Below are 27183 nucleotides of genomic sequence, written 5' to 3'. Positions count from 1 at the left end.
CATAGGGAAGGTCGTTGGTGTATATTAAGTAGAGAAGTGGCCCAAGGCAGCTGCCCTGCGGTATTCCACAGTTTAACACATTAGGGGAAGAAAATTAACCATTGATATAGGTGGACTGTTTCCTGTCAGTTAGATATGACTGTACCCAATTCAATGCTACCTCCTTAAAACCATAATGCATTAATTTGGTCAAAATAATTTCATCATCCACTAAATCAAATGCTGCACTGAAATCTAAAAATAGTACACCTACAAACCTGCCATTATCCATAGCATTGAGCCACTGGTCAGTCATGTCAACCAATGTAGTGGTAGTGGAATGTTTTTTGCGATAAGCATGCTGATTGGCTGTAATCAGATAATTCTTTTCCATATACTCCCACATTTGTCTACTCACAATACCCTCCAATATCTTACTGAGTGTAGGGAGTAGACTAATTGGTTGACTATTGGCCGGAGTAATGGGTTCTTTGCAGTCTTTCGGAATAGGACACAGTTTCGCATGCTTCCATACATTTGCAAACAACCCCTTTTCCAGTGACCAATTAAATATGTATCTCAGTGGAACTGCAATCTGGGGAGCAGCACAGTGATGCAAAAAATTGTCCATAAGACCATAACCTGTAGATTTACCATCAGGTAATGATTTCAATAGGTTTAACACCTCCTCCACTGACACCGTTTGCAGACTAAAAGAGCAGATCTTATTGCTCATAATATGACCATCAATCCATTGGACAATAGCTTGTTTGGAAGAATTTATGTATACATTGTTGCTGAGTAATTTAATTTTCTGTGTAAAACAAATCTGCAAAATGATTGTCAATATCAACTGGTTTTGTTATTATTCTCCCGTCAACCTCCACACTAGATGGGCGTGATGAGATAGATGTACCAAGTAAGCCCTTAACTGTGTTCCATACCTTTTTAGAATCATTTTTACAATCAGTAAAAGCATTGTTGTAAAATAACTTTTTTTCCCTTCGATTCAATTTAACTGCATAATTACGTAATGTTCTATAATTCTGTTCATCAATTTCTAATTTTGACTTGGACGCTTAGACTTTTTCCATATTTCTTTGAGAAAAAGCTTCACCCAGTTCATTATCAATCCATGGAGATGGACGGGCACCAACTGTTCTCTTTCTTGACTCCGCCAGGACAGCGGAGTCAATCACCACCTTCCGGAGACACCTGAAACCCCACCTCTTCAAGGAATACCTAGGATAGGGTAAGTTAGGGTAAGTAATCCTTCTCACCCCCCAAAAAAAAGACTTAGATGCAAGTGGCTGTTCCACTGGATGCCATAAGGTGTATGCACCAATTTGTAAGTCGCTCTGGATAAGAGCGTCTGCTAAATGACTTAAATGTAAATGTAAATGTTATACGGGCATGATGATCCATTACCTCAGTGAGCAAATCAATAAAACATCCTGTAGCGTGATTTAAATCATCCTCTAGATAAATCAGCTCCCAGGGTACAGCAGCCAAATCATTTAGACATAACTCATGATTAAATGTTTTAAAATGTATTTTGACCACAATCCTAGGGGGTTTCTTTGGAACCTTGGTGTTCATGGTTATGGTCACAATATTATGGTCTGTCCAGCCCACTGGCATTGATCTGGCTTTTAAGCATTGCAATGGTATATTACAGAAAATCAGATCAATGCATTTGTCTGAACGATGATCCAACTTAATTGAAGATCTAGTAGTATCATTAACCATTTGTTTAAAACCACAGTTCTTAGCATATCTCATCAATTTTGTTCTATTCAAATGATTGTGATCCTTCCAATTTATATTAAAATCCCCCAAGATAAATACATCTCTGTTGGTATCTGTGGCCTACCTTGTATCCTTTTCCCTCTCGCTCTCATCTAACACCTCCCACACTGCCCCTACTCGGATGGTATCGCGCCGTCCCAACCTTCGCTCTCTCTCCCCCGCTACTCTCTCCTCTTCCATCCTATCATCTCTTCCCTCTGCTCCAACCTTCTCCAACCTATCTCCTGATTCTGCCTCCTCAACCCTCCTCTCCTCCCTTTCTGCATCCTTTGACTCTCTATGTCCCCTATCCTCCAGGCCGGCTCGGTCCTCCCCTCCCGCCCCGTGGCTCGACGACTCATTGCGAGCTCACAGAACAGGGCTCCGGGCAGCCGAGCGGAAATGGAGGAAAACTCGCCTCCCTGCGGACCTGGCATCCTTTCACTCCCTCCTCTCTACATTTTCCTCCTCTGTCTCTGCTGCTAAAATTCCAAGATGGCGTAGTAGTCGGGCGTGTTTTGTCTTGTCCCGTCCTGTCTAGTGTAAATATAGTTTTCTTCGTTTTTTTTTTCTGTATATATTTCGTACATATTTTAATCTCACTTTCAAACTAGAGCTGAATATACTCTCCTGCAACCCGCATCACCCAATGTGGTACGGATCTGCTTTTTCTATACTTTACTTTAGAACCGGAACCACCATCAGAAGCTAGCCAACTAACTAGCTACTAGCTCGTACTCAGTTAGCCATTGCTAGCGGTCTTCTAAGCTAACTAGGACACCAGCGCGACATCAACCCAGAGCATATCAGACTGCTCTTTCTCTACCACATCTCCGGATTCCTACCGCAAGCTCTGAACCTTTACACCGGATCATCGCAACTAGCTAGCTGCAATCCGAGTGGCTACTCCTGGCTAACGTCTCTGTCCCAAAACAAGCTACAGTTAGCCTTGAGCTAAGCCCATCTCCCGACTAGCCGAAGAGGCCCAACTACAATACCTCTTTTGCCAATTGGCCTGGACCCTTTACTGCCGACACGGAGCCCCGCCGATCCATCACGACTGGTCCGCCGACATAATCGTCCGAGGTGGTCTCAACAGGCTTTTTCGTTGCGACATCGCCAAAGATCCATCTGCTGGCCAAGGCCCGCAAGCTTTCTGAAACGCTGTGTCTCCAGCTCACCCAGCGTACTAGAGCTCCTGTAGCATACTCCTGGGCTACAATTACCCGGGCCCACGACCGGTCTGTCGATATCACCGCAAGAAGACTAATAAACAGACTCACCCCATCGCGACGTCCCCCAAAGGTTAGCTCTCTAGCCCTCGCTATCTCCCTGCTTGCTAATTCGGCCTGCTAACGGCTAGCTTGTCTAGCCCGGGCCTACGAACTGTTAGCTTGTTAGCACAGGCCTGCTAACCATCTGACTCACTACATCCCAAACACTCTGAACCCATTTACTTTCTATCTCTCTTTGATTTTTATTTTGTTTATACCTTCCGGAAACCTGCCTCACCCACTGTGATACGGAATCGCTATCACTTTTAATTTTAATTTTATTTTTATGACACACTCAAGAACCTCCAGACGCTAACCAGCTAACTAGCTACAAGCTATTTAGTCATTGTTAGTTAAAAAAAAAAAAAAAAAAAAAAATACCTGGATAACACTCGCCAGCCCAGCTTCCCTGCCCATCCACCGCTGCCCCCTGGACACTGATCTCTTGGCTACATAGCTGACGCACGCTGGACTGTCCATTAATCACGGTACTCCATTCTGCTTGTTTGTTTTATCTGTCGGCCCAGTTGCCTAGTCAACGCCATTTTACCTGCTGTTTGTTGTGCTAGCTGATTAGCCTCGCCTGCTGTTTTTAGCTAGCTTTCCCAATTCAACACCTGTGATTACTGTATGCCTCGCTGTATGTCTCTCCCAAATGTCAATATGCCTTGTATACTGTTGTTCAGGTTAGTTATCATTGTTTTAGTTCACAATGGAGCCCCTAGATCCACTCTGCATACCCCTGTTACCTCCTTTGTCCCACCCCCACACATGCGGTGACCTCACCCATTACAACCAGCATGTCCAGAGATACAACCTCTCTCATCATCACCCAGTGCCTGGGCTTACCTCCGCTGTACCCGCACCCCACCATACCCCTGTCTGCGCATTATGCCCTGAATATATTCTACCATGCCCAGAAACCTGCTCCTCTTATCCTCTGCCCCCAACGCTCTAGGCGACCAGTTTTGATAGCCTTTAGCCGCACCCTCATACTACTCCTTCTCTGTTCCGCGGGTGATGTGGAGGTAAACCCAGGCCCTGCATGTCCCCAGGTACCCTCATTTGTTGACTTCTGTGATCGAAAAAGTCTTGGTTTTATGCATGTCAACATCAGAAGCCTCCTCCCTAAGTTGGTTTTACTCACTGCTTTAGCACACTCTGCTAACCCTGATGTCCTTGCCGTGTCTGAATCCTGGCTCAGGAAGGCCACCAAAAATTCAGAGATTTCCATACCCAACTATAACATCTTCCGTCAAGACAGAACTGCCAAAGGGGGCGGAGTCGCAGTCTACTGCAGAGATAGCCTGCAAAGTAATGTCATACTTTCCAGGTCCATACCCAAACAGTTTGAACTACTAATTTTGAAAATTACTCTCTCCAGAAACAAGTCTCTCACTGTTGCCGCCTGCTACCGACCCCGTCAGCTCCCAGCTGTGCCCTGGACACCATTTGTGAATTGATCGCCCCCATCTAGCTTCAGAGTTTGTTCTGTTAGGTGACCTAAACTGGGATATGCTTAACACCCCGGCAGTCCTACAATCTAAGCTAGATGCCCTCAATCTCACGCAAATCATCAAGGAACCCACCAGGTACAACCCTAACTCTGTAAACAAGGGCACCCTCATAGACGTCATCCTGACCAACTGGCCCTCCAAATATACCTCCGCTGTCTTCAACCAGGATCTCAGCGATCACTGCCTCATCGCCTGTATCCGCCACGGAGCCGCAGTCAAACGACCACCCCTCATCACTGTCAAACGCTCCCTAAAACACTTCTGTGAGCAGGCCTTTCTAATCGACCTGGCCCGTGTATCCTGGAAGGACATTGACCTCATCCCGTCAGTTGAGGATGCCTGGTCATTCTTTAAAAGTAACTTCCTCACCATTTTGGATAAGCATGCTCCGTTCAAAAAATGCAGAACCAAGAACAGATACAGCCCTTGGTTCACTCCAGACCTGACTGCCCTCGACCAGCACAAAAACGTCCTGTGGCGGACTGCAATAGCATCGAATAGCCCCCGTGATATGCAACTGTTCAGGGAAGTCAGGAACCAATACACAATACACAGTCAGTCAGGAAAGCTAAGGCCAGCTTCTTCAGGCAGAAGTTTGCATCCTGTAGCTCCAACTCCAAAAAGTTCTGGGACACTGTGAAGTCCATGGAGAACAAGAGCACCTCCTCCCAGCTGCCCACTGCACTGAGGCTAGGAAACACGGTCTCCACCGATAAATCCATGATTATCGAAAACTTCAATAAGCACTTCTCAACGGCTGGCCATGCCTTCCGCCTGGCTACTCCAACCTCGGCCAACAGCTCCGCCCCCCGTAGTTCCTCACCCAAGCCTCTCCAGGTTCTCCTTTACCCAAATCCAGATAGCAGATGTTCTGAAAGAGCTGCAAAACCTGGACCCGTACAAATCAGCTGGGCTTGACAATCTGGACCCGCTATTTCTGAAACTATCTGCCGCCATTGTCGCAACCCCTATTACCAGCCTGTTCAACCTCTCTTTCATATCGTCTGAGATCCCCAAGGATTGGAAAGCTGCCGCAGTCATCCCCTCTTCAAAGGGGAGACACCCTGGACCCAAACTGCTATAGACCTATATCCATCCTGCCCTGCCTATCTAAGGTCTTCGAAAGCCAAGTCAACAAACAGGTCACTGACCATCTCGAATCCCACCGTACCTTCTCCGCTGTGCAATCTGGTTTCCGAGCCGGTCACGGGTGCACCTCAGCCACACTCAAGGTACTAAATGATATCATAACCGCCATCGATAAAAGACAGTACTGTGCAGCCGTCTTCATCGACCTCGCCAAGGCTTTCGACTCTGTCAATCACCAAATTCTTATCGGCAGACTCAACAGCCTCGGTTTTTCGGATGACTGCCTTGCCTGGTTCACCAATTACTTTGCAGACAGAGTTCAGTGTGTCAAATCAGAGGGCATGCTGTCCGGTCCTCTGGCAGTCTCTATGGGGGTGCCACAGGGTTCAATTCTCGGGCCGACTCTTTTCTCTGTATATATCAATGATGTTGCTCTTGCTGCGGGCGATTCCCTGATCCACCTCTACGCAGACGACACCATTCTATATACTTTCGGCCCGTCATTGGACACTGTGCTATCAAACCTCCAAACGAGCTTCAATGCCATACAGCACTCCTTCCGTGGCCTCCAACTGCTCTTAAACGCGAGTAAAACCAAATGAATGCTTTTCAACCGATCGCTGCCTGCACCCGCATGCCCGACTAGCATCACCACCCTGGATGGTTCCAACCTTGAATATGTGGACATCTATAAGTACCTAGGTGTCTGGCTAGACTGCAAACTCTCCTTCCAGACTCACATCAAACATCTCCAATCAAAAATCAAATCCAGAGTCTGCTTTTATTCCGCAACAAAGCCTCCTTCACTCACGCTGCCAAGCTTACCCTAGTAAAACTGACTATCCTACCGATCCTCGACTTCGGCGATGTCATCTACAAAATGGCTTCCAACACTCTACTCAGCAAACTGGATGCAGTCTATCACAGTGCCATCCGTTTTGTCACTAAAGCACCTTATACCACCCACCACTGCGACTTGTATGCTCTAGTCGGCTGGCCCTCACTACATATTCGTCGCCAGACCCACTGGCTCCAGGTCATCTACAAGTCCATGCTAGGTAAAGCTCCGCCTTATCTCAGTTCACTGGTCACGATGGCAACACCCATCCGTAGCACGCGCTCCAGCAGGTGTATCTCACTGATCATCCCTAAAGCCAACACCTCATTTGGCCGCCTTTCGTTCCAGTACTCTGCTGCCTGTGACTGGAACGAATTGCAAAAATCGCTGAAGTTGGAGACTTTTATCTCCCTCACCAACTTCAAACATCAGCTATCCGAGCAGCTAACCGATCGCTGCAGCTGTACATAGTCTATAGGTAAATAGCTCACCCTTTTTCACCTACCTCATTCCCATACTGTTTCTATACTGTTTTTATTTATTTACTTTTCTGCTCTTTTGCACACCAATATCTCTACCTGTACATGCCCATCTGATCATTTATCACTCCAGTGTTAATCTGCAAAATTGTATTATTCGCCTACCTCCTCATGCCTTTTGCACACATTGTATATAGACTGCCCATTTTTTTCTACTGTGTTATTGACTTGCTAATTGTTTACTCCATGTGTAACTCTGTGTTGTCTGTTCACACTGCTATGCTTTATCTTGGCCAGGTCGCAGTTGCAAATGAGAACTTGTTCTCAACTAGCCTACCTGGTTAAATAAAGGTGAAAAAAAAAAAAAGCAATTTTCTACCACTCTAAATTCCAAGCATCTGCCTCTAACCCTAGGAAGCTCTTTGCCACCTTCTCCTCCCTCCTGAATCCTCCTCCCCCTCCCCCCTCCTCCCTCTCTGCAGATGACTTCGTCAACCATTTTGAAAAGAAGGTCGACGACATCCGATCCTCGTTTGCTAAGTCAAACGGCACCGCTGGTTCTGCTCACACTGCCCTACCCTGTGCTCTGACCTCTTTCTCCCCTCTCTCTCCAGATGAAATCTCGCGTCTTGTGACGGCCGGCCGCCCAACAACCTGCCCGCTTGACCCTATCCCCTCCTCTCTTCTCCAGACCATTTCCGGAGACCTTCTCCCTTACCTCACCTCGCTCATCAACTCATCCCTGACCGCTGGCTACGTCCCTTCCGTCTTCAAGAGAGCGAGAGTTGCACCCCTTCTGAAAAAACCTACACTCGATCCCTCCGATGTCAACAACTACAGACCAGTATCCCTTCTTTCTTTTCTCTCCAAAACTCTTGAACGTGCCGTCCTTGGCCAGCTCTCCCGCTATCTCTTTCTGAATGACCTTCTTGATCCTAATCAGTCAGGTTTCAAGACTAGTCATTCAACTGAGACTGATCTTCTCTGTATCACGGAGGCGCTCCGCACCGCTAAAGCTAACTCTCTCGCCTCTGCTCTCATCCTTCTAGACCTATCGGCTGCCTTCGATACTGTGAACCATCAGATCCTCCTCTCCACCCTCTCCGAGTTGGGCATCTCCGGCGCGGCCCAAGCTTGGATTGCGTCCTACCTGACAGGTCGCTCCTACCAGGTGGCGTGGCGAGAATCTGTCTCCTCACCATGCGCTCTCACCACTGGTGTCCCCCAGGGCTCTGTTCTAGGCCCTCTCCTATTCTCGCTATACACCAAGTCACTTGGCTTTGTCATAACCTCACATGGTCTCTCCTATCATTGCTATGCAGACGACACACAATTAATCTTCTCCTTTCCCCCTTCTGATGACCAGGTGGCGAATCGCATCTCTGCATGTCTGGCAGACATATCAGTGTGGATGACGGATCACCACCTCAAGCTGAACCTCGGCAAGACGGAGCTGCTCTTCCTCCCAGGGAAGGACTGCCCGTTCCATGATCTCGCCATCACGGTTGACAACTCCATTGTGTCCTCCTCCCAGAGCGCTAAGAACCTTGGCGTGATCCTGGACAACACCCTGTCGTTCTCAACTAACATCAAGGCGGTGGCCCGTTCCTGTAGGTTCATGCTCTACAACATCCGCAGAGTACGACCCTGCCTCACACAGGAAGCGGCGCAGGTCCTAATCCAGGCACTTGTCATCTCCCGTCTGGATTACTGCAACTCGCTGTTGGCTGGGCTCCCTGCCTGTGCCATTAAACCCCTACAACTCATCCAGAACGCCGCAGCCCGTCTGGTGTTCAACCTTCCCAAGTTCTCTCACGTCACCCCGCTCCTCCGCTCTCTCCACTGGCTTCCAGTTGAAGCTCGCATCCGCTACAAGACCATGGTGCTTGCCTACGGAGCTGTGAGGGGAACGGCACCTCAGTACCTCCAGGCTCTGATCAGGCCCTACACCCAAACAAGGGCACTGCGTTCATCCACCTCTGGCCTGCTCGCCTCCCTACCACTGAGGAAGTACAGTTCCCGCTCAGCCCAGTCAAAACTGTTCGCTGCTCTGGCCCCCCAATGGTGGAACAAACTCCCTCACGACGCCAGGACAGCGGAGTCATTCACCACCTTCCGGAGACACCTGAAACCCCACCTCTTTAAGGAATACCTAGGATAGGATTATTAATCCTTCTCACCCCCCCCCCCCTTTAAGATTTAGATGCACTATTGTAAAGTGACTGTTCTACTGGATGTCATAAGGTGAATGCACCAATTTGTAAGTCGCTCTGGATAAGAGCGTCTGCTAAATGACTTAAATGTAAATGTAAATGTTGTCAAACCCAGTACATAAGTCATCCAGATAGGACACCTTAAAGATAGGAGGTCTATACACACATCCTACCAATATGGGTGCCTGGTGAGGTAGATGTACTTGAGCCTGCTGAGCCCATAGTGCCTCTGTTTGACCTACATTAAGGTCATCCCTCCGCTTAAAAGGTATATGATTCTGAATATACAGGGCAACACCCCCACCATTCCTGTTCCTGTCCCTTCTCAGTAGACTAGATCCTTGAATGTTCATTTGCCCATCATTTACAGATGCATCTAAATGTGTTTCGGTCAAAGCCAAAATATGAATATTATTTATGTTGACCAAGTTAAAAACCTCATGTAGTTTGTTAGGAAGACTACATACATTAACCTGAGCTATATGCAGCCCTTTCCTTATCAAGTGGAGATCAATATAGCATGTAATTCTTATAGTTGAAGTTGTCATGATACACTACAACACACAAACTCAGTTTTAAACATTAAATTAAAATAACCAGGGAGTTACTCTAGAGTCCTGATACAGTTGCCCGTTGATATAAAGTTTATCCATCACCATGGAGACTCGTTGATTCAGGCAACGCTTTTCCTTCATGATGGGATATAGTTTTTTTCTCCTTTCATTGATCTCGGTGGGGAAGTGATCATTCATTCCAAAATCAGTGTTTGAGTTCTCTCCCCATGTTCTTCGTCATTTCCTTTTGCTTAAATTGATCAAAACATGCAATAATAGCCCGTGACCTATTTCCAGAGGCCTTGCCTATTCTATGGACTCTGGAGAAAGTGGTATTGCGCACAACATCGGTGGGAAGTTTTAGTTGAGTTGACATAAAGTCTCGGACTGTGTCCTCACAGCCTCTGCTGTTGTCATTCTCCGGTATCCCTGAGAATATTATTATTGTTCCGCATTGATCGACACTGTACATCAAGCAATGATTCTTTAAGTTGTTTGTTCTCCCTTTGCACCACCTCCACCTTGCTATGAAGAGTCTACAGAACCTTCCAGCGCCGTGTTCTCTTTCCTTAGATCATCAATCTGACATTGGCTGAATTCGAGACTGGCACATAATGCATTGATGTCCTCTCGTAATATATCCAAGATATCAAGTTTGGCAAGCCTTTCATTAATGGATTTTAACAAGTCAACATCCATATCAGTAAACCTCTCCCCACATGCACCCTCTTACTTGCGGATGGTTTGGTTCCATCGTTGATACCTATTGGCCAACCTGGTTTTGTTTTGTTTTGTAGATTTGGTTGGTTGTCCTTGACGATGCTTGAATCCCCCGAAACCAGCAACATGTTTCTTTGAGTTCGTAAGTATCTCTCGTCAATGAATCGTTCAAGCTCTTCAATAGATTCTAAATCATCCAGTGTGTTTACAGAATTAAGCACACAAAAACTGTTCAGCTAAATTCTTCGCAATTCAGCTCGTTCAGTCCTTAACTTATTGATGAGCTTAGAAAATCAATTATCCCAACGTAAAGCAATATTGAGCCTTTAAGCTGTGATCCTGTACCCTGAAAGAGTTCAGCAGACGGGGGACACAGTGATAAGTGGTTATTAAACATGATCTATAGATTGACATTCCATTCCAACTGAACTCTTAATGGTGTTGCCTCTCCATTCAGAGCTGGTGACAGAATCTCATTAGTCTCAATCCCTGTGAAGAGAGGACTCTGTCCTTCATTACCTGCCAGGTCCTTTGACAGGTCCTAATTGTGTGTATTGCAATAAAGACACAGCTTGAAGTGTTTACACACCTTAAAAAAACATTGTCAAAACAGCAAATATAAGAACAAAAATACATGCATTAAATTGACATTTTTCCCATACAAATAGTTGTTCCACTTTGGTATTTATTAGGATCCCCAATAGCCTCTGCCGCAGCTACTCTTCCTAGGGTCCACATTTTATTGCTAGCTTGAATTACCTGGGGTGGCAGGTATATAGCCAAATCAAAACAAATTGTAGTGATCACATGCACATGGTTAGCAGATGTTATTGTGAGTGTAGTGAAATGCTTGTGCTTCTAGTTCTGACAGTGCAGCAATATCTAACATGTATCTAACAATATCTAACATGGCTCAATTTAATACTGTGCATTTCCCAGCTTCTGTTCTGGACCTGGGGACTGTGAAGAGACCTCTGGTTGCATGTTTTGTGTTGTACCAAAGACTGTTCAAACTGTGTGCCAAATGCTTGAACAGACAGTTCGGTACCCTCAACACATCAATACCTCAAACAAAAACTCTCCTCAACTTTGAGCCAGGATAGATTGACATGCATGTTACTGACACTTGCCCACCATGTACATACGTGAGATATGTGCTGCTTTGTTCTGGACCAACTGCAATTTACCTATGTCCCTCTTTCTCGCACATGACCACACAGCTGAACAGTAGTCCAGGTGCAACAAAACTAGGGTCTGTAGGACCTGTCTGGTCGAATGAGATGTCAAGAAGGCAGAGCAACGCCCTATCACGAAAATACCTTTTCCCATTTTAGCAACTATTAAGGGTATATGTTTTGACCATGACAGCTTGCTTTCTAGGGTTACACCCAGAAGTTTAGTCTCCTCAACTTGCTCAATCACCACATTATTCAATTATAGATCTAAATTAGTCTTAGCGTTAAGCGAGTGATTTGTCAAAAAAATTATGCTTTTTGTTTTTGAGATTTTTCAGCCCATTACTAGCTACCCTTTCTAAAACTGACTGGAGCTCTATGTCCATGTACACTGAGTCATCAGCGTACATAGACACACAGGCTTTATTCAAGGTCGGTGGAAGGTCATTAGTAAAAACAGAAAACAGTAATGGCCTTAGCCGGCTGCCCTGCTGTACAGCACACAACTGAATTTGCATGATAGGCCTAGAATTTCATTTAAAGTACTCCTGAGCTTTTTTACTATCATTCTTTATATAAGTTATTTGTCCCATAGTATAGTTTCTTCATTTAGTTTAGTTATGTGATTTATTTAATTGACTGTATGTTTGCTAGTCTGCTGTGTTGTCAGACCTATTTGCTATTCCCTTTGCCTCATCCTCTCAGCCATACAGTTTTTCAATTCATCATCTATCCATGGAGATTTGGAAGTTCTAACAGTCAATTTTGATCCATGTATGCCTATCAGTCAACAGAATAAGCAGTTTCATAAATGCTTCAAGTGCAGCATGAGGATGTTCCTCATTACACACATCTGACCAACCAATTTTTTTTACACATTCGACATAGGAATCATTGCAAAACCTCGTATGATCGTTTATACACAATTTTAGGTACAGTCTTTCAATCTCTCATGGCTCAAAGTGGAAGAGAGATTGACTTCATCCCTACTTGTTTTTGTAAGAAGTGTTGACAACCTGAATGCACCGAGCTGTCTGTTTAAATGACTAGCACACAGCGTGGACACCCATTGCATACCCCACAAGACATGCCACCAAAGGTCTCTTAACAATCCCCAAGTTCAGAACAGACTATGGGAGGAGCACAGTACTACATAGAACTCTATTCCACATCAGGTAACTGATGCAAGCAGTAAAACCGTACACACAAAAAAAATATCTGGCAAAAATACACCATATGGAACAGCGGGGACTGTGAGACACACACAAAGGTACAGACACATGCATACGCACACAAGATTGTTGAATGGTGGTATTATACATTTTGTATTGTAGATATGTAGAGGTGTAATAATGTTATGATGTACTGTTTAACTTTTGTTTCGTATGTAATGTAAGTACCTTAATGTGATTGGACCCCAGCAAGCGTATCTGCTGCCTTTGCAACAGCTAAAGGGGGTTCACTAAGAAATACAAATCTACTTCCCCAGAGTCAAATTAACTTGTGAATAGCATTTTCATGTATCTGTGTCCAGTATGAAGGAAGTTAGAGGTAGTTGTGAGCCAATGCTAACTAGCTTTAGCGCAAAGACTGGAAGTCTACGGGTATATCCTAGCATGCTACACCCATAGACTTCCAGTCATTGTGCTAATGCTAAATCCTGAAGTATCCCTTTAAAGATTAATAAAAAATTATTTCTACGTTTTTAAACTGAGTCGTGTGGAACAGAGTGTGAGTGTGTCTGAACCACCGACGAGAGTGTGTCTGAACCACCGACATACTCATTGCGAGAAGAGCCTTCATCCCGATGAGGATTTGTACATAACATAGCCAACATTTATTAATCCCTCTTCGATGAACTCTGCAAGGGCTTCATAGCAAATTGAAACCCTCTATCTTTCGTCTGCTGACGCAGTCGGTTTCTGTTCATTTGCTAGGCAAGGAAGAGATGCGGTCTCTACTATAATCAGAACCAACTCCTACATACTTCATTATAAACACACATTTCACACAAATAATAGATACCATATTGTTGCTGTCTGATGAAAAACTTGTAACTCAATATTTATTTTACATTTATTAAAACCACTAACTCCCCTCAATGTACTCTACATTTCATATTTATAATTGTATGATCATTAATGGGAAATTATGTTTTTATATATTTCCTGAAAAGTTTATTAAGGTGATAAGAGATGTTCATGAGACAGCGACGATATCATGTAAATGTAAAGTAACTTTCAACAGGTATGACTGAGACGACTGAAAACAACCACCTTTGGTACTAAAGTATAGAGCAAACCAGTAAAGATAGAATAACCAATTTAATACACTTGTTTCCTGTACTAAGGTATCCCTTCCGCTCTCTGCAGTAACCTGTAGAGTGCTCTTTGATAAGATCCTTTGATAAGCAATATGGATCCCTAAAGTGTCCTCACCAGTGATGGAAAAAGTACCCAATTGCCATACTTTAGTTAAAGTATAGATACTTAAGTAAAAGTGAGTACATTTTCTTGTTTTTTAAATGTACAGATAGCCAGGGGCAGACTCCAACACTCAGACATAATTTACAAATGATGCATTTGTGTAGTGAGTCCACCAGATCAGAGGCAGTAGGGATGACCATGTGTTCTCTTGATAAGTACGTGAATTGGACCATTTCCTGTCCTGCTGAGCATTCCAATGTAACAAGTACTTTTGGGTGTCAGTACTTTACACCACTGCTCCACATACACACAAACACACGTTCAGTGCCAATTGGAGCTTCATCTCCATACAGTCTAGAGGGTCTGGTCTCCTAGGTAACACCAGTTCTAATGAGAAACACTGGGAGATGTACAAATGAGGATCCCTGCTGAGAGGGGAGAATCTCCTGGTGGCCTGGCAGCCCATCTGTTCCCACAAGAAACACCCTTCTACCTCCTCAATAATAGACAGGCCATCACTATCTAATTAGTTCCTGGTCCCTGACATTCACCACCATTCCCCTCCATATCCAGATAATGCTCTGATAGAGTTTGTATAGGCCTACACATGCCATTGTGTGGCCTACAACACCACTAAACAAGGGGCGCCACCAAACAAGCGGCATTAACCTATTTTGCTACCTGACAACTTTACGGTTTTCACTTTTTAATTACCGTTCATATATTTATTTATTTTTTCCTCAACTTTTTCACTCCGGACGCTTTATCTGGACACGATTCGTCAGGACCTCCAACAGCCGAAGCTAAGTAGTAACATTAACATGATGCCTTCTAATTGCAGTCGCTGTACTCGCCTTACGGCGAGGATAGCTGTGCTACAAGCCCAGCTTCAGACGCAATCGTTAGGCAAGGGTAATTTCAGTGTAGGAAAGGATGAAACAGCGTCTGTGCCACCAGTAAGTACAGATAGTAGTATAAATCCCCTGGCACAGTCCCCGCAGCCGGACAACTTTCTCACGGTTTCTGGAAGGAAATGCTGTAGGAAAGCTCAACCGGTGTCGCTCATTCAGCCGACAGAAACTTTCAACCAGTTTTCCCCATTAAGCAGCGGGTCGGAGTCAGAGGCCGAGTCTTCTCTGGTTCCTCCCGTTACGGGGTCTGAGACGCCGAAGCTTCCCACCATTAGCTCTGACAAATTGAAAACTCTAGTCATTGGCGACTCCATTACCCGCAGTATTAGACTTAAAACGAATCATCCAGCGATCATACACTGTTTACCAGGGGGCAGGGCTACCGACGTTAAGGCTAATCTGAAGATGGTGCTGGCTAAAGCTAAAAATGGCGAGTGTAGAGAGTATAGAGATATTGTTATCCACGTCGGCACCAACAATGTTAGGATGAAACAGTCAGAGTGTGCATATCAGCTAGAAAGATGTGTCGGCATCGAGTAATTGTCTCTGGCCCCGTCCCAGTTAGGGGGAGTGATGAGCTCTACAGCAGAGTCTCACAACTCAATCGCTGGTTGAAAACTGTTTTCTGCCCCTCCCAAAAGATAGAATTTGTAGATAACTGGCCCTCTTTCTGGGACTCGCCCACAAACAGGACCAAGCCTGACCTGCTGAGGAGTGACGGATTCCATCCTAGCTGGAGGGGTGCTCTCATCTTATCTACCAACATAGACAGGGCTCTAACTCCTCTAGCTCCACAATGAAATAGGGTGCAGGCCAGGCAGCAGGCTGTTAGCCAGCCTGCCAGCATAGTGGAGTCTGCCACTAGCACAGTCAGTGTAGTCAGCTCAGCTATCACCATTGAGACCGTGTCTGTGCCTCGACCTAGGTTGGGCAAAACTAAACATGGCGGTGTTCGCCTTAGCAATCTCACTAGGATAAAGACCACCTCCATTCCTGTCATTACTGAAAGAGATCATGATACCTCACATCTCAAAATAGGGCTACTTAATGTTAGATCCCTTACTTCAAAGGCAATTATAGTCAATGAACTAATCACTGATCATAATCTTGATGTGATTGGCCTGACTGAAACATGGCTTAAGCCTGATGAATTTACTGTTTTAAATGAGGCCTCACCTCCTGGCTACACTAGTGACCATATCCCCGTGCATCCCGCAAAGGCGGAGGTGTTGCTAACATTTACGATAGCAAATTTCAATTTACAAAAAAAAAAAAAAAAAAAAGACGTTTTCGTCTTTTGAGCTTCTAGTCATGAAATCTATGCAGCCGACTCAATCACTTTTTATAGCTACTCTTTACAGGCCTCCTGGGCCATATACAGCGTTTCTCACTGAGTTCCCTGAATTCCTATCGGACCTTGTAGTCATAGCAGATAATATTCTAATCTTTGGTGACTTTAATATTCACATGGAAAAGTCCACAGACCCACTCCAAAAGGCTTTCGGAGCCATCATCGACTCAGTGGGTTTTGTCCAACATGTCTCTGGACCCACTCACTGTCACAGTCATACGCTGGACCTAGTTTTGTCCCATGGAATAAATGTTGTCGATCTTAATGTTTTTCCTCATAATCCTGGACTATCGGACCACCATTTTATTACGTTTGCAATTGCAACAAATAATCTGCTCAGACCCCAACCAAGGACCATCAAAAGTCGTGCTATAAATTCACAGACAACACAAAGATTCCTTGATGCCCTTCCAGACTCCCTCTGCCTACCCAAGGACGAGGACAAAAATCAGTTAACCACCTAACTGAGGATCTCGATTTAACCTTGTGCAATACCCTAGATGCAGTTGCACCCCTAAAAACTAAAAACATTTCTCATAAGAAACTAGCTCCCTGGTACACAGAAAATACCCGAGCTCTGAAGCAGGCTTCCAGAAAATTGGAACGGAAATGGCGCCACACCAAACTGGAAGTCTTCCGACTAGCTTGGAAAGACGGTACCGTGCAGTACCGAAGAGCCCTTACTGCTGCTCGATCATCCTATTTTTCTAACTTAATTGAGGAAAATAAGAACAATCCGAAATTCCTATTTGATACTGTCGCAAATCTAACTAAAAAGCAGCATTCCCCAAGAGAGGATGACTTTCACTTTAGCAGTGATAAATTCATGAACTTCTTTGAGGAAAAGATTATGATTATTAGAAAGCAAATTACGGACTCCTCTTTAAACCTGCGTATTCCTCCAAACCTCAGTTGTCCTGAGTCTGCACAACTCTGCCAAGACCTAGGATCAAGAGAGACGCTCAAGTGTTTTAGTACTATATCTCTTGACACAATGATGAAAATAATCATGGCCTCTAAACCTTCAAGCTGCATACTGGACCCTATTCCAACTAAACTACTGAAAGAGCTGTGCTTGGCCCTCCTATGTTGAACATAATAAACGGCTCTCTATCCACTGGATGTGTACCAAACTCACTAAAAGTGGCAGTAATAAAGCCTCTCTTGAAAAAGCCAAACCTTGACTCAGAAAATATAAAAAACTATCGGCCTATATCGAATCTTCCATTCCTCTCAAAGATTTTAGAAAAGGCTGTTGCGCAGCAACTCACTGCCTTCCTGAAGACAAACAATGTATACGAAATGCTTCAGTCTGGTTTTAGACCCCATCATAGCACTGAGACGGCACTTGTGAAGGTGGTAAATGACATTTTAATGGCATCGGACCGAGGCTCTGCATCTGTCCTCGTGCTCCTAGACCTTAGTGCTGCTTTTGATACCATCGATCACCACATTCTTTTGGAGAGATTGGAAACCCAAATTGGTCTACACGGACATGTTATGGCCTGGTTTAGATCTTATCTGTCGGAAAGATATCAGTTTATCTCTGTGAATGGTTTGTCCTCTGACAAATCAACTGTACATTTCGGTGTTCCTCAAGGTTCTGTTTTAGGACCACTATTGTTTTCACTATACATTTTACCTCTTGGGGATGTTATTCGAAAACATAATGTTAACTTTCACTGCTATGCGGATGACACACAGCTGTACATTTCAATGAAACATGGTGAAGCCCCAAAATTGCCCTCGCTAGAAGCATGTGTTTCAGACATAGGGAAGTGGATGGCTGCAAAATTTCTACTATTAAACTCGGACAAAACAGAGATGCTTGTTCTAGGTCCCAAGAAACAAAGAGATCTTCTGTTGAATCTGACAATTAATCTTAATGGTTGTACAGTCGTCTCAAATAAAACTGTGAAGGACCTCAGCGTTACTCTGGACCCTGATCTCTCTTTTGAAGAACATATCAAGACCATTTCGAGGACAGCTTTTTTCCATCTACGTAATATTGCAAAAATCAGAAACTTTCTGTCCAAAAATGATGCAGAAAAATTAATCCATGCTTTTGTCACTTCTAGGTTAGACTACTGCAATGCTCTACTTTCCGGCTACCCGGATAAAGCACTAAATAAACTTCAGTTAGTGGTCCTGCCGTACATACCTACACGTACGCTACGGTCACAAGACGCAGGCCTCCTAATTGTCCCTAGAATTTCTAAGCAAACAGCTGGAGGCAGGGCTTTCTCCTATAGAGCTCCATTTTTATGGAACAGTCTGCCTACCCATGTCAGAGACGCAAACTCGGTCTCAACCTTTAAGTCTTTACTGAAGACTCATCTCTTCAGTGGGTCATATGATTGAGTGTAGTCTGGCCCAGGAGTGGGAAGGTGAACGGAAAGGCTCTGGAGCAACGAACCGCCCTTGCTGTCTCTGCCTGGCCAGTTCCCCTCTTTCCACTGGGATTCTCTGCCTCTAACCCTATTACAGGGGCTGAGTCACTGGCTTACTGGGGCTCTCTCATGCCGTCCCTGCAGGGGGTGCGTCACCTGAGTGGGTTGATTCACTGTTGTGGTCATCCTGTCTGGGCTGGCGCCCCCCCTTGGGTTGTGCCGTGGCGGAGATCTTTGTGGGCTATACTCAGAATTGTCTCAGGATGGTAAGTTGGTGGTTGAAGATATCCCTCTAGTGGTGTGGGGGCTGTGCTTTGGCAAAGTGGGTGGGGTTATATCCTTCCGGTTTGGCCCTGTCCGGGGGTGTCCTCGGATGGGGCCACAGTGTCTCCTGACCCCTCCTGTCTCAGCCTCCAGTATTTATGCTGCAGTAATTTGTGTCGGGGGGCTAGGGTCAGTTTGTTATATCTGGAGTAATTCTCCTGTCCTATTCGGTGTCCTGTGTGAATCTAAGTGTGCGTTCTCTAATTCTCTCCTTCTTTCTTTCTTTCTCTCTCTCTGAGGACCTGAGCCCTAGGACCATGCCCCAGGACTACCTGACATGATGGCTCCTTGCTGTCCCCAGTCCACCTGGCCATGCTGCTGCTCCAGTTTCAACTGACCTGAGCCCTAGGACCATGCCCCAGGACTACCTGACATGATGGCTCCTTGCTGTCCCCAGTCCACCTGGCCATGCTGCTGCTCCAGTTTCAACTGTTCTGCCTTACTATTATTTGACCATGCTGGTCATTTATGAACATTTGAACATCTTGGCCATGTTCTGTTATAATCTCCACCCGGCACAGCCAGAAGAGGACTGGCCACCCCACATAGCCTGGTTCCTCTCTAGGTTTCTTCCTAGGTTTTGGCCTTTCTAGGGAGTTTTTCCTAGCCACCGTGCTTCTACACCTGCATTGCTTGCTGTTTGGGGTTTTAGGCTGGGTTTCTGTACAGCACTTTGAGATATCAGCTGATGTACGAAGGGCTATATAAATAAAATTTGATTGATTGTAGTACAGATGCAGAGGACATGTGCTGCTATTTGGCTTGGCTTCAGCCTGCATACCCAACGTAATACATTATCTTCTCTCAGTTTGTATTCTACAGTAAATCCTGTAGGGTTACTGTCTAGAACTAAACTGCATTTTGGACCCAGCAGCTTAACAATTGATAATCTCATATCTTGGGTTTCAGCAAAAATATATAAAAAGTTATGCATAATAAGTACATGTTCTTACATGAGCTAAATGTCTCAGGGATAAAATGAACATTTATTGTGACAGTGAGAGAGAAAAGTGTTCACGCAGCAGTTCGGAGAGATCCAGTAGCTGGGTATGACCCAGAGAGAAGCCAAAGGTTTAACATTTCAGGCACCAATCGATTATATTGACTTCTGACAACAGAGATGCAGTACTAGGCTGTCTTGTTGCAATTATAAATTATTCAATGTGAATATGTAGACGGACAAACCAAATTGTTATTTTTTGCTGTAAAATCCAGCACATTACATAGTAGTAAAAAGGGACAAGTAGTATAAAAGCACTAGGCATTTAAAAACATTAATACCTTTTCCAAAAGCTTTTATATTGAACAAGACAAGGAAATAAGGATGAATATCCTGAGTCATAGTTAGAGCAAGGATCTTATTTTAAGTGGGGGAAAGACCTAGTAATTCAGTAATTGCTGTGGCATATACGTTAGGACCAGGACAAAATTGGTAGTGACCTTACAGATGGAGGGGTCAGAGAGCACTCACCTGTGGCGTCATCCCATGACAGACATACAGGATGGGGATGTTGTCCGAGTCAGGCCCCTGGTCTAGACACAGGTCGCTCCTCAGAGCATTCTTCAACTGGAGGAGACAGAGGAGGAAAATCAAGGCTGTTCCAACCACATAACCATGGGGCAGGGATGGAGACGGATTAAGGATGCAGAAGTTATCGCTCTCCATGCGATAACAGACAATCTGTTTCGTAAAAGCACTTAAACTGTGCCTTCTTCTGTCTGGCCAACGACAACGGTTAATTAGTCTGTTAATGATAGAATGACACAGCACACAACTGGTCTGTGTGACGAAGAGTTTGACAAATGGAAGCACTTTAGGCTAAATACCGAGAACACAATAGTTGAAACAATTGTTTTTCATTATCCTCACATCAACAAGGGAAGAAATATGTTTTGCAACTAAATAAATGGGATGCCATTAGTCCTGCGGAATCTGTTTGACAACAAATTGAGTCACATTTTAGAGCGACATCTACAAAAATAAATAATCACACTGTTTAATATGATATTGTGTAATAAATGTTATTGTTATGATAATATCACTCTCAATGCACTATTATTCAGTTCAGCTTTAAGATAACTATCATTGGTCAAATATGTATTCTTCAAATGTGTTTCAAGAAGTTGTTTTGATAGCAATGCCTTCATAATCATATTCCCAGCTTGACTCCCACACATGCTGAGTAGTGTCATGATCACACATCAAACATTTCTAACACAGTTGTGATGTGCTCATCAAACAACCAAGCAAAGCACTAGAGGGTTCGTCAATTTATTTTTGGACCGTTTTATTACTCATGTTTAAATACAACTGACCTTCAACCTTTCATTGCTTCAGTGGAGGTATGTCCTCAAGCTGTGGCTTGAAATGGACTCCTATGACAGTAATGTTCTTGCTAAGATATTTCAAAAGACTGTTTCAGCATGAACAGTATGTGGGTCGTTCCACCAATTCGGTGCCTTTTAAGAAGTGTAGATTTGTCCCAAAAACGTTCGATTTCACCTCATTTTAACATTCTGTCATGAAGAGGACATGTTCGACTTCATGAAAAAAACACGTTTCCCCATGGCTATTAAGCGACAAATAAAGTAACAGGGTAGACTGTAACAAGGTTGACAATTTCATCTTAAATCAGCTACAAATCCCCTCGAGACAGGGGGAATGAAAACTTGTTTTGTGGAACAGGGAGTGGCAATTGAATGCAAGTGAACAATATTTTTTCAATTGCTAATACATTTCTAGCCTGTCTATCTATGGGATACAGGGTTTACGTGTTATATGCTTGACTCGCTCCGTTTTCCAGTGCAAAACACACTTGAATATGGCCAAGAGTATAACCAGTTTACTTCCTTCTACAATATGATTTGACTATTCGATGTTCAATGTTTCTTTCGAAAAAGGTATTTAAAAAGGAAGTTGCACCATATTAAAAAGAGAGTTCAGTTCTAGTAACAGGGTTGACCTTAAAATGAGGGTCAGACGTAGATTAAGAACTAATCACATGAAATAAATAATAATCTCCAGAAATGACTGTCAAAGGAACAAAATAACTAGGGCTTTACAATGATGGTGAAACTTGGAGACATTTAGGGGTTAAGTGGGTTGAAATCTTCCTAGAAGTGACACAGGGTTGCTGAATTTCGGCACTTCAGTAAGCCATTTCATAAAAATAAAAAATCTGATTGATTGAATTCTCCATGTGGTCTATATTAAAAAGGGCACTTAATATAACAGGCTTTAAAATTCAGTATTGGTCCACAATGTCTACTTAAAATATCAAAGGGACACAAAAGGCACTCTTCATGAAATGACTCATGCACATTCTTACCTCACATTATCAGCACAATATAGCATGACTTTCTATGATAAGTGACATTGTCATACGAGGTGATACACTGCACATGTATGGTACAGCCATCTTGTGCTATTTTGGAAAAGAAACAAAGGCTGAGATGTACAGATATCATAACATACTCACCACTCCATAGGCAACTGTGTCACTGTAGGTTCTCATCTCAGAGTAGATGTTGGCCAAGAACCAGCTGAAAGATTTACACAGCAGTCTGTTTCTCAAAGCCTTCCTCTCCGAGAGGTCCCCTATGTCAATCCCTGAGTTCTAGAAATAGATACACCAACACATGGATACCACAGGTGGTTGGTGGCACCTTAATTGGGTGGTTCATAGTAAGGACTGGAACAGAGTAAATGGAACGGTATCAAACAGGTGTTTAGCGTCTGCTAAATGACTTAAATGTAAATGTAAATGTTTAATAGCGTTCTATTCACTCCATTCCAGCCATTATCATGAGCCAGCCTCCCCTCACCAGTCTCCTGTGATGGATACCCACATGTCATAACCTATCATTAAATAAAACATTTATGGAATCCAAGTTTAGACTGAATTGACTAGGGCCTGGATTATTTTCTGCTCAGGTCACATGGTCAGGAGGGTTGGATAATGACCCACTCTAAGGAGGCTGTGGTCTTTACCTGTAGGGGAACGTTCCAGGCCATGTAAACATGGTTCTTGTATTCGTCCATCCACACCTCGGCCACCCTAAGTGCATTCCGCCGCACATGAGCAGTCAGGTCTTGAGTGTAGGGCTTGTGAGCACGCTCGATATGCGCTATCCGAGAACAGGGCAAAACCTCCACACTGCCCCCACATTGCCATACCTGGAGTTACATACAGAGTCCAAATAACATATTTCAAAAGAGGTAGGAAGTTGAGTATAGCCTTGGAAGTGTACAGAGCTCAGTAGTGAACACAGGGTTAGATGTAAAGAAGTCAGCGTCAGTAAATTATCTGTCATATAAAGACGGTCTGCCACATCTCACACAAACTTTTTGACTACTGTAGAGCTACCACTTCTCCAAACATCTTTTACGAATCACCATATTTTGTAAAGGAACTTACTGTGAAGGGTTATGAGGAGCTATTATTTCGCATATAATGTAGCCTGTGTGTATGAGAGAGAGAAAATCAAAGAGAGTGAGAGATGGTGTGTGCAAGAATCTTCTTTCATCCTCCAATATTCTCCTGCTGGGTAGAGCCCCAAGAGCTCTTCCTTTACTTTCTCTCAGAGGAAAATCCTTCTCATGGGGATTATACGGAGCATGTGCCTACTGTTTTGGACTGGAGACAACTGTATCGCCAGACAACATTACACCTGGCTGTACATGGGTGTGGAAGGTATAAGGAAGTGTCCAGGACTAGAAATATCAGTTATTATGAGTGCTGAATTGTTTCACCCACCTGTTCATGGTCATAAATTAAACACACAACTTGGTCAGGAACTCAAAGGAAAAGTTAGCTAACCGCGATTTAATCAGAAAATGACTGCCTGCTGAGATAAGATTCTAAAGTAATCTAATTGGGAAAAAATCTGCAGTAAATATACAGTGGGAAAACAGACATAATAAAGACCTATAAATAAAGTCTTTATTAAAGCATAACATGTGTTTATGGGGTACCAGGGAGGAAGCATTGGTAGAAAAACACACAAATCACATTACTGATGATTCCCCTTGTTTTGGCAGGCCTAAATCAAACTATTCACTACGGGAGATGTTATGCCCTGTGGAAAGAAGTGTAATTCCGGATTCCGTTAACAAAATTCCTCATTTACATTGACAACACTGATTATCCATGACTTGAGTTTCTGTTATCTGCAAAGATAGAGGGGATTACGTATGCACTCGCACACAGAGCCTGTTAAGACAGGCTATGCTTTTCCTGTACTGTACTGAAAATAAACTCCAGCACCCTGGTAATCGTGATTCTCCACAGATTCAATGGATCTTTATACCAACATCTGGTCTCAATCGGGTTATACACTACATGGCTAAAAGTATGTGGACACCTGCTCGTCGAACATCTCATTCCGTAATCATGGGCATTAATATGAAGTTGGTCCCCCTTTGCTACTATAAACAGCCTCCACTCTTCTGGGAAGGCTTTCCACAATATGTTGGAACATTGCTGCGGGGACTTGCCTTCATTCAGCCACAATAGCATTAGTTAGGTCGGCCACTGATGTCGGGCGATTAGGCTCGCAGTCGGCGTTCCAATTCATCCTAAAGGTGCTCGATGGGGTTGATGTCAGGGCTCTGTGCAGGCCAGTCAAGTTCTTCCACACCAATCTCAACAAACCAATTCTGTATGGACCTTACTTTGTACACGGGGGAATTGTCATGCTGAAACATGAAAGGGCCTTCCCCAAACTGTTGCCACAAAGTTCGAAGCACAGAATTGTCTAGAAAGTCATTGTATGCTGTAGTCATTGTAGCAAAGTATTATAAACAAAAAATCTGATCTCTTAAACGTTTCGTTCATTTTCGTACAATTATCTATACAATGGGCCATAATTGATTTTGGCCATATAGGCCTGGCATATTCCTACATTCAAAGAGCATTTTTTTTTTTAACTGGCAAGAGAGTGGCCAAAAGGGTGTTTATCATCCCCAGTGGCTTTGCAAATGTGGAGAGGATATTCTCCACTTCTGGCCTGTTCTCCAGGCACCATCACATGAACTTGAAGACAGACTGGCCAGACTCGTGTTTCTAAAAATGCATTCCAAAAATAATTTCAAAAAGGCACTAAGTAATTCTTTGTTTAATGTGCATTTAATTCTAAGTAAGTCACAGCCTACATGCGCAATTTACAGACTATAAAGACTGAATAGAACTAAATGTTGTTTAAATGCTGAGCGCTTTATGTCCCTACTAGCCTATTGTGACGCACTCACAAATGCATTTCTTTTTAGGCTATAGTCTTCAAATAATATCACCTAAATATTTCATTTTTGTTCCTTATTAGGCTTCCTGTCTGGCTCCTGACCTATTTAGACTTTTTATATGCTGTTTTATATGACATGTAGCCTAATGTTAGTGTGTTATAACCGAGGACAGATGATTTTCAGCACTCGGTGGTCCCATTCTGTGAGCGTCTATCAGACCATAACGGTCTACCACTTCGCAGCTGAGACATTGCTGCTCTTAGACGTTTCCACGTCACAATAACAGCACTTACATTTGACCAGGGCAGATATATGATGAACTAACTTGTTGGAAAGGTGGCATCCTATGACGGTGCCAGGTTGAAAGTAACTGAGCTCTTCAGTACGGGCCATTCTACTGCCAATGTTTGTCTGGAGATTGCATGGCTGTGCTCGATTTTATATGCCGGTCAGCCTAATCCACTAATTTGAAGGGATATCCACATACCTTTGACCATGTAGTGTATGGACAGTCCTGGCACTTTTTCCATATTTCCACACAATAAGAATTTCCCATTTAGCCAGCAGGTTAGAGTTTTTTGTCATGAATCTTGTTCTGGAGGCAGCTCTGCAGAATGGTCACTAGCTGGCACAACCACAAAGTCATAAAATGTGATTTTAAACCTAACCACACTGTTAAACCGAATGCCTAATCCTAGCCTTAAATTAAAGACCAAAAAGCAATTTTTTGTTTACATACATTTTTACAATACAGACCATTTAGAATTTAGAACTGGCCCATCTAAAATCGCTCAGTTCTGCCTCCAGGACCAGACCCATCCCAATAAACATCAACCTCCACTTGCCAGATCCATAATGTAATACATAAAGCAATACAGTTTCTAGAGAGCACATTTCTCCCTTCAGAATGATGAAGTTAGCCATTTAGAGAAGCTACTGTAAGATGCAGTCTAGGGAGTGACAGCTGGAAACACAGCTGCTCTGATCAATTATTATAACACCCGGTCTTCAGAGTGAAGGACGGGATTTACGCCTACCAAAAAGTTGGCTGTTCCCTTCTCTCCTGATACTGCAGGACCACAAAGCTGCAAAGGGAAAGGATGCACAAACATCCACAGGACCCACTATAGAAATAGAATGAATATAACAGGATTCCCCATTCAAGTCAATGATGGAATAATGGGTGGACTGGCAGCCATTGAGGGTGCCCATGCCAGGAAGTAAAAGCAGGAAGTGTACCATTCAATCTGTGCTGTGATTTGTTGAGTCAACTCAACTGACATTAGAAAAACTACATTCCTTTGCATGAGCCCCTTCAGTTTGCATCATTTAAACAAATCAGTGGAAGGAGCTATAGGAGGACAGGCTCATTGTAATGTCTGGAATGGAATGAATGGAACAGAGTCAAACGGGGTTTCCATAGATGTGATGTGTTTGATACCGTTCCAGCCAGTACAATGAGCCCGTCCTCCTACATCTCCTCCCACCAGCCTCCACTGGAATAAACATTCTACATTACCATGGCAATCCAGAATCAGTAATAGAACATTCTAAATAACAATGGAAATTGTTGTATCACACTACCAGGCAGCCATTGCGAGTGTCCGCATGAGAACCAATCAAATTGCCAGGTTTGAGCTTGCAAGCCCGTATCTATTCTATGTGCAGTGTGCATGCATGTCCCATAGTAATTAGGGTTCGTCGAAGTGTATTTTTTATATACTTTCAGATCAATGGCTATATGTAAGTGTGCAGGTCGCTGAGCTGGTCGAGTTTCAGCACACCATGGGGGAAGGTCCATCTGGAGGAGTGCTGAGCTGACTGGTTGTGTCTGCCAGCAACATACAGTAGTGCAGCAGTGGATTATTACACACACTAATGAGTTTAAGAGTCCTCAAATCCTAACTTGAAATC

General features: G+C 43.9%; 1 protein-coding gene across 2 annotated transcripts in view; it reads right to left on the bottom strand.

The window, feature by feature from the left end:
• The window catches only part of LOC118380114 (polypeptide N-acetylgalactosaminyltransferase 18-like), a 94705-nt gene that overhangs the window by 21015 nt on the left and 46507 nt on the right, over positions 1 to 27183 (bottom strand). For both annotated transcript variants that reach the window (XM_052466108.1, XM_052466107.1), the window contains exons 7-9: positions 23020 to 23205; positions 22508 to 22645; positions 20500 to 20595 (exon numbers count right to left, since the gene is read on the bottom strand). In XM_052466108.1, the coding sequence (XP_052322068.1) occupies positions 20500 to 20595; positions 22508 to 22645; positions 23020 to 23205 (420 nt within the window). The remainder of the gene's footprint in view (positions 1 to 20499; positions 20596 to 22507; positions 22646 to 23019; positions 23206 to 27183) is intronic.

The sequence above is a fragment of the Oncorhynchus keta genome, chromosome 17 (assembly GCF_023373465.1).
Source record: "Oncorhynchus keta strain PuntledgeMale-10-30-2019 chromosome 17, Oket_V2, whole genome shotgun sequence".
Lineage (NCBI taxonomy): Eukaryota > Metazoa > Chordata > Actinopteri > Salmoniformes > Salmonidae > Oncorhynchus > Oncorhynchus keta.
Note: the sequence above shows the minus strand (reverse complement) of the source record. Positions and strands in the feature narration are given on the sequence as shown.